Source organism: Amia ocellicauda, chromosome 7 (genome assembly GCF_036373705.1).
Source record: "Amia ocellicauda isolate fAmiCal2 chromosome 7, fAmiCal2.hap1, whole genome shotgun sequence".
Taxonomy (NCBI): domain Eukaryota; kingdom Metazoa; phylum Chordata; class Actinopteri; order Amiiformes; family Amiidae; genus Amia; species Amia ocellicauda.
In genome coordinates this window covers 4,891,059-4,900,088 of record NC_089856.1, presented here as the reverse complement: position 1 = coordinate 4,900,088, position 9,030 = coordinate 4,891,059, and the positions used below count along the sequence as shown (strand labels likewise).

General features: G+C 43.1%; 1 protein-coding gene across 1 annotated transcript in view; it reads left to right on the top strand.

The window, feature by feature from the left end:
- Nucleotides 1-2,772: 2,772 nt before the first annotated feature.
- Nucleotides 2,773-9,030, top strand: part of LOC136753800 (potassium channel subfamily T member 2-like) — a 76,203-nt gene continuing 69,945 nt past the window's right edge. Inside the window, exon 1 of the mRNA XM_066710191.1 lies at nucleotides 2,773-3,401. Within this exon, the coding sequence (XP_066566288.1) occupies nucleotides 3,313-3,401 (89 nt within the window). The 5' untranslated portion in view covers nucleotides 2,773-3,312. The remainder of the gene's footprint in view (nucleotides 3,402-9,030) is intronic.

Below are 9,030 nucleotides of genomic sequence, written 5' to 3'. Positions count from 1 at the left end.
CTGTTGCAGGAGATGATTCAAATGCCTCTATATATATATTAGGCTCTTTGCCCAAATATACTGTACTGTGTAATATACTCTACTGTGCCTTAATACACTATTGTACTACAATACAATTACTGCACAGTAATGCATTGTAGTGTAATATAATGCTGAGTGTATTCTAATGAAAGTCCTGTACTGCATTGTGCTCTGCTTAAGAAATAACAAGCAATCTAGCGTGGGTGATGTAGAATCCCCGCACAGAGTTTCGTTTGTCTACGGCAGTAATGTAATTATTATTATTAATCCTGCAAGTGAGTAGTAACCGTACTCTCTGTGTTGTCACATACAGACTAATAAACTCCTGGAGAGGTGATACAGGCAGTGAGGGAGTCAATCGGTCAGGAACGTGTTCTAGAAAACAAAAGTGTGTCATAGGGGATAAGAGTGTGTTCTAGGGGACAACAGTGTGTTGTAGAGGATGGGTGTGTCATAGGGGACAATATTGTGTTAGGTGAAAATAGCATGTTATAGGGGGCACAAATGTTGCAGGCTCATGTTTGGCCTGCAGTGTATCTGCTTATTATTTTGCCTCTTCACCTGATCTCTCTGTGTATGTGTGTCGCTTCAGCTTTGCCTGGAGACAGTATCAGACCCCTGCTAGGACAGTCTGCAACACCACCGCTCTCCAGTCACAATTGCCTCATGTTATCCATTGCAAAAGGCCAGTGCCTTCCAGCAGGAGATGGAGTGGAAGAAGAACATTACCTTGTTAGAGGAAATGGACTAGGTACTGTATATGACCGTGATGTAATTATATTTTAAAATTTAAAATGAAGTTTCCATCATTCATTAGGTTTCAAATTTTGATTACATTTTACTGTCAATGCAAACTTTATTGCTCACTGTGGAATCTGAAGCAGAGGCAGAGAATTCAAAGGACACCATGCTACACGTTACTGTGTTTTAATACAGTACACTGCACTGCACTTTACTATGTTTTTCCATGGTACACCACACTTTACTGTGATATTTCCACGGTACATCACACTACACTGTACCATGGTATACCATAGTAAACTGCAGGCTTTACCATATTTTTACCAACGATACACAAGTGTTTTTACCACAGTACGCTATACCACACTACACTTTAAAAACAAATGTCACCTTGGTACACCACACTACAACTTTACTGGGTTTTTACATGGTACACCACAACACTTTCTTGTCGAATGGGACCGAAATGTCCTTAGAGACTTGTGTCAGACACTCAAGCTGTGAGTGCTCATATATTGGTAACAAGACAAGCCTGTAACTTTACAGTGAAGTTTTATCTAAACCCACACATGCACATATAACACGACAGCATGGGATGGCTGGAGCCCCAAGGACTGTAAGCTGAATTTGCATTCTGCCCGTGATCAAATCTCTGCCGGTTTGTGTACAGGTTGTGTATTGATGGGGCTGTAGATGCATTTTCTCACTTTCGCCGCAAGAGGTCGTTATATCCACAGAGCGGGGGCATTTGGTTGGAGCTGAAAAACTCACCCGCTGCTAGGTGTGTGCAGTGTGGATACACATCTTCATTTTGAAAATAAGGTCTTAAAAACGGTATGAGAATCCAAAGTTAAATTGAGTATGGTTTGTGAGTAGGGTACATCACTTCGTTTGAGTGGTTGTAGTGTCTTTCAAATGCTGAATCTGTGCCATTTCTTTCAATGCATAAAAATAGCATGCAAATCGGCAAGAGTCGGATTATTTATTTTGTTCTTGTCGGCACGACATTATTTGCGGATTATCCAGTTAACACCCCCATCTCCAAAAACTAATTAGACATTTAAAGGGAATGTGCACAGTATTTCTTGAAACTTCTGTAGTTGTTTTAAATATAGCCTAGCGCAAAGAAGCAGCATTGTCACCGTTTGTTTTTTGCATCCGATAATCGCTATTGCATCCTCTAAAACGTTTAGATCAGTTCAAATGTTTCATTCTCTCTCGCACACGATTCAGAATTGGTATTTTTTCCAGCTGCTCGACGGTTGTAATCATTGAAGGCTCAAGAGCTGCCATGTCCAGTGTTTCAATATCATCACATGAAGATAAACGCATCTACAGGTAACCTGCAATACACCTGCCTTTGAGCTCCTTCATTAGGTATCTTAGGTAGAGTAAACACGGTAAAGTGCGCCCTAATGAAGCGAGCAAAAGTAAAGGCAAATACAAAATGAGTTGCTGTGCGAAGCTTATCATTTATTGCATGAGTTGGCGCTATGACACGTGGATTGAGAAATATAATGGCAATCCGCGCAATCTGAGCCGCACCGTGTGCATTTCTCATTGCACTCAGTCGGGATTGCAGCTATCAAGGTGCTTACTATGCTAAGAAATAACACCGTGTTTAGCCATGCAAACTGATGACAATTTCAAATGTTTTTTTCGGGTTTGATTTACCTCCTCACAGGTTTGCCTGTATAACGTTTTCAATACGACCATAAAGGTTGCTTTAAAGCGATGTCCTAAAAAAGATGCAAAAATCGACAAGGAAACCCAATCACACGCCGATTAACAGTCCGTTAGTTTCATCAGGTTTGATGCGTGCATTGTCAGTTCTTCAAATGCAGTCATATGCTTTGCAATTATGTTTTGTTGGGATGTTAATGGGGGTGAATAGTTTAGAGACAGGCTGTCGCCAAGGATCTGGTACACTCGTGGACATCCCGAGATTAGCTGACATGACAAATGGGACTTTTTTCCGTTCTTTTCCTAGGCAGAAGGGGTTGGCGATAAGTCACTGAACATACCTTTCCCACTACCTGTGCGCTCCGCTCTTTGATGGACGCTGGCACACAGTGCAGCCACTTTCCTGGCACTACTGGCACGGTGGAAACAGGCAGGACAGCCCTGCTCGCTCGCAGATTAGCGGACAGCCCGGCGATGTGCGCACTGGAGCTGGTATAAGAGCAGAGCGGGTGTCATGTTCTAGTTGGCAAATGACTCCAACGACACCAGTGGGGGACATCTCCGCGCCCGTCGTCACTCCAGGTTAGCAGACAGCAACCAGTTGCCGGACTCGGGTGTCCCCCATGGCAAAGCAGCGCAAAGCTTCAGTGCGCAGAGCCGGTCCACATGCGGCGCCGAGCTGAGCCCTCCGAACCGCTGCACTGACGAGATTTGTGTGCACTATTTCATTGATCAAGAAGGAAAAAGTATTTCCCGTTGCAGGGGATCTGGACGCGGGGGGAGCGGAGCCCGTGTGATCTGTACAGCGGCGTGTCTGTGTGAGTGCCCCCCTCGCTCCCTCCCGGAGAGGTTCGGCGCACAAGGAACATGGTGGAACTGGAAAAAGATGTTCTGCCGCTGCCGCCGCGGTATCGGTTCAGAGACTTGCTACTGGGAGACTGGCAGGCGGACGACAGGTAAGCATGGATGACAACTTACACACTTTTGAGGCAAATTGATAATCGAGCCAACAAACCTAAATAAATGCATCGGTGCCCATGATACTGGCGGCGCTGTTCTTTAGTGTCTTGCAGTGGTTCTTTTGGAAACAATGTATTCAACCTGTTCTGTTAGCACTTGTTACATAACATCGTTTGCGCATCGAAAACACAGACACACACAAACACACACCCCGGGGCTCCTGCTGGATGCAGGCGCTTGGCAACCTGTTGTTTATGTAACAGGATGGCGCTGGGCAGCTGCATCGCAGGCTCGTTTGTCAAGCAGTGGCCGCCTTCTCGTAGCGCAGATCCCCGCAGTTCTGCGCACAGTTGCAGGATCCCAGCGATCCCATTGGTGGAGCCGTGCAGACCCGCGCAGAACTGCGGAAATCTGCGCTGCACGAAGGCGACCAGTGCAGGGTTAAGGTACCCTGGCTGCTTCAAAACTACAGCTCCGGAGACAAGTGCAGGCTCCTTCACCGACATGTCCGGCCGAGCCTTTCGGCCCAAATCCCGGCTGCAGCCAGGCGGTCTGATATTCGCCTGTTTGGTTTTGGCAAATTATTAAGCGGGTGCTTTTAAAAACTCAACAGTTCGCCTGAATGGTGAAAATAAAGGACACATCGCGAAAGCAGACACTTCTCGTCGTCAGCTCAGTGCTAATTCGAAAGCGTTCAAGGGAAAATATTGGGAACAAACAATCTGCGCAGGAAAATGATATTAAATAAAGTATTCGTTATGAACACAAGTTTGGTTGTTTATTTATTGTAGTTGCCTGCCCTGCTGTAATATTTAAACATACGGCACATTATGCAAACACTCCTTATGTGTATATAGTCTTTAAATGTGCAATATGGACCCACATCTTTCTAGGTCTTGACCCGTGGACCCAGGAGGTGGGCACTATACTGTCATAATATGTCACTGAATTATCTGTAGGTAACGTTAGCGCCATACACACATTTATACAGCCTGCACACAAGCAACAAGTGTTGTGACGACCATAAAACACATGCATTTTATTTTGCTATTGATTCAAACCAATTCCCTGTTTTGAGGTCCAGTTTGTCCGCATTTTCACGCACCAAGACCTGGAGCTTATTTCGGGGTAACGCACCACTTTGGTCAAAGTTACAGTATTTAATAATAATAATAATAATAATAATAATAATAATAATAATACAAATCTGTGTTCTCTGAAACCCTTCATCACTAGAAACGTGTTTTGGAAAAGAAACGAATCCTGTCCAATTCTCTTTCCATAATGAATAGGGAAATGCATACAAATAGTGCCCGTTATCTTAAAACTGGGTGCATAACATTTAATTAAAAAAACACTCCAATACTGTCTCAACATAGCGACATGAGGATCCTGCTGCTTCAAGCGTGTTCTCATCGCAGTCTGTGGGCTGAGCGGTGCTGGGAAATGGACCCCCTCATTTCACGCCTGTTTGGACCGGTCTTTACCGAGCAGGACGAGGAGTTTTCTGTCTGGCTCGTACAGACACAGAGAAAAGACACCGAGCAGTCCCGACTTCTTCCCGGCGAGTCTGTCTCTGAAGCCCATAGGCACACGGTGATTGTAAGGTTTAATATGGCATATAGTCCGACCTACGCTTTCTTGTTATTTAATATGCAGCTTGATTCCCCAGCCACTGGGAACATGTGTAGTTGTTCTGCTGAAGTTTATATTTGTATTATGATTATTTCAGTTTTCCTGATCTGCTACTTTGAGTACCCATTGTAGCGGCAAATATGCTAGGAGGCTTAATTATCACATGGGGGATCCATCATAGTGTGGCACAGGCTTCAGACAGGGAATGTATCACCACTAATGGCAGTCAAATATGGTCCTCAAGCCTGGTGCACAATGCAGCCTGCAAGTCCTCTATTCAGCATGTTTTACAGGGCGCTATTCAATTATCACCTTACACAGGAAAAGATGCATGTAATGCTGTTCTGTAGGCAGGTAGTGCTTTGTAGTTGTATAGAGAGCACTGGGAACAAACACTTCAGTGCCCTGCCAGCTCTCAAAGACTGGAGTGATAATCCCATTCTTGCATCGACCTCCAGCATGCTCTGTAAGACAAATTGCTGTCATTGTTTGTCATTGTTAGAGGATATATAGTGATGATACATTTTGGAAGTTATGATTAATACATACTGTGTTAATGACCCACTAATTCATTTTAGGATCGGCTTACACGTGTATAAGCATGGGGGATATCCCTTTTCTTTAGTGTCGTACAAAATGCTTTATACAGAATAAACATACATGATTTACAACAAAATAAAATAATAATAATGTAAAGCATAGTACAGAGTAAGTAAGTCACTTCAGATTAAGACAACTTAAGTAGCAGTGTCCCCTACCTGGGGTTGAGCCAACGAACCTTCACTTCAGAACCTTGTCCAGAACTCTGACCGCTACTCCGCACTGCTGCCCGATAACTATAGGTGATTGGGCAATTTTTACTGCTGATGGGTTTTCTCACAACACTTTTATGCAAATGATCAAGATTGTATTGCCCCACAACCCCCACCTTTTATTCTACTCTTTGTTTTTGTTGTACCAAACCAATTTATCTGTGCTTTAGTGACTCGACTCCATGGGGCATCATCTTACTGTCCTATGTGTATGCTTGGTTTTCCCATGAATGTTTAAGCATACTGAAATAATGCATATAAAGCAGCAATTAAAACCATCAAAACAAAGCCATCTACTGCACATTAAAGCTCAATTCAGGCAGGAGTCATGCAGAGAAGGCATGATGGGATACCCAGATAAAGCCAGAATGAAAATAACTGGGCAGTGCCGATAATCTCCACTACATTAAAAACTACTTACCTCAACAACTGGAGAAAGAATTTTTGTGTTCTGAAATTGCATGCCACATTTGGGCTCAACATTGGAAAGATGTGTATGTGGGAAAATTGTCACAAAGTGCTGTATGACCACTAAATCCATGACTGTCTGAACAATTGGATGAACACTGTAGGAACTGAATCAGGTTGCCCTCACTAGACTGAAAAGGAAGAAAATTAATCTGTGCCAGCACTGATGTTTTGAAGGAATGATTCCCTAACTGTATAGGAACAAACAGGAAATGGAAATAGACAGAAACTGAATTGGGCCACTGCTTATATATCACAGTATAGGTCTTGTTCTGTGAAGGGGAAAAATGACTTTTGGTATGTGTGTGATCATCTGGACAACTGATAACTGATGGGATTTGACAGTGATTTTGTCTGGTACAGCAGAGCCCTGCCACACAACTGGGAGAATAACGCAGTGGTTCAAGGAGAACCAAGTTGCGCAATTGCATTGAATGTCAGCAGGACAGGATTTGAAGACAGGAAGGAAAAATTGATGTGAAAGAAAAAAAACCTAGCTCTGAACCTTCATCTGATAAAATACAAAGCTCAGGTCTGGCCATAAGTACTGATCAAATAATAGTGTACAAGTTAAGGTACATTGCCATTAGCCTTAATTTACTAGCATAATTATAATTACAGGATATGCTATAGTTCTGAAGTCTGTAGGATTGCGGATAGAGCAGATTGATCACCTCCTGTTCAATTTGAAATAAATGGTTATTGCACTGAGCTGACCTTAGTGTACCTTAAAAGTAAAAATTAAAAAAAAGCTTAAGCACACACTTCCGGACTTTGAGACTGATTTGCTGTTCAGATTACTAATGAGAAAAGACGGTTGCCTGGGTTTCCTACAACCCCTCCTCAAAACCCTAGTGTCTCGATTGATTGATTGATCCAGTCTTTCCAAAGGCTGTTTGTTTTTCCTCAGCTCCTCGGTTCAATTGCACTAACACTTTGGCTCAATTAGACCTGCATTTTATATCGTCGTTTGGCTCTTCACTGACTGGAGAGTTCTGAGAAAAGTGATTCACACGAACAAGTTCGTTGTGTCCCCGGTCTGATATCCACTTCGGTGATAGGGGGCTAAGGTTTGTGTGGTCACCCCATTGACCCTCGAACACCCCCAGGTATGGAATTGGGTTACATTTTCCTGCCCTGGTATCAGGTGAGCCAGGCGAGAGAGAATTTACCAATTATAATGAAAACTAAGCTGGTTAAGAATCTAACATCTGTGTGTACATAAAAAGCAACCCTTATTTATGAATGGACTAGTCAAGGACAGTCTTTTAGTCTTTAAGGGGTTCATTTTTGTGGAAGGCACATTTATGTGTACAGAGAACACATTTCAAATCCCCCAGCCGTGTAGTGAATCTTCTCGAATGCACACCGGGCAAGTCACAACCTTGAGTTGGTACATGTAACTCTGACAGCCATCATCCCACAGACCTTCATGCAAATTTAAAATGAATGTATACATAATACATTTTTTTTTTCTTGATTAGAAGAGGAGATTTGCTTGGAATTGCAACTATTGACTAGGGATTGCATCCTGAATCAGCTTGCTGAATTATTCCTGGGCTAGCTCATGTAAGTTTAATTAAAAAAAAAGAAGATATGATGATACACCATTCCTTTAGGGAACGGTGCCGCACTGGTGATTTTCTCTACGCCTCTTTTTTCATAGCTTTCACCCTGTTTATGTAGAGTTTTTGTTTTCTTTGGCTTTTTTTTTTTTATTTGAATCGGCAGCTTTTTCCCAATTCGTTTACACAGAGCAGGGTCGGATTGGGACTTTGAAGTGGCCCTGGAATTCAATGACAATAGCAGCCCAATAGTCGAGTGGGGGGGGGGTGCTGATGACATGCTGACCCCAGAGGGAATGATGGAGAACTGTCACCAAGGGGAGGGAGTGCTGACGAATTGTCGATGGGGTTGTGTGTTGACAAGTCATAGAACAGAGAGCATTTGCACGGTATGCTGGTCGTCCAATCCGAGCCTGATATGGACGGTTGCATTTCTCAGCCGCTGCATACAACGACTGGGGTCACCCAAACACCAACTGTTGCTCTTTATTAAGTCATTCATGAAGGCTAGTTTCATTCTTTTCATTAGTGCATGCTTTATAGACAAGCAGAGCATTTTATAATGTATCATTATCCACACTGTAGGTTTTATAGACATCTTTCAATTAGCCGCTGATTCAAAAACCCTCAAATAAACATGGTTTGACTCCTTATCCCAATAATGACTTCAATTAAGTAATTAAGCACTGTGGTGTAATGAAAAACAGAAATCTGTGGGCCTTGGGTGACCCTCCCTTGCTTTACTGCGTTGGTTCTCCATTAGTCTGCAAGGCTAGAAGGTGCAGCAGGGATGTATTGAGACATGCTTTGGGGTATTGGGAGGTACCCCAGCCTCCCCGGTTTCATAGGTGCCTTTAGATTAGCAGATTGACAGATAATTAAAGTGTTCATCTGCCCAAGATTGTTTTGATTAAGTAAATCAAACCAATCATTGGAGAAAAAACAGCTTGGGAAATAAACTCAGAATTACCTGGTTTTTGGTGACTATGGAGGGTGCCTTTGAAGATCCAACCTCTCCACTACTTGTCTCTGTGTGGAAGCAGGGAATTATGGGTCCCTGGGCTCCTGTGTCCTAATCCCGTTTTTTAGTAGGTTCTGTATTGATTGAAAATAAACACATGGGAAAATTGGCAGGGCATTCAAAC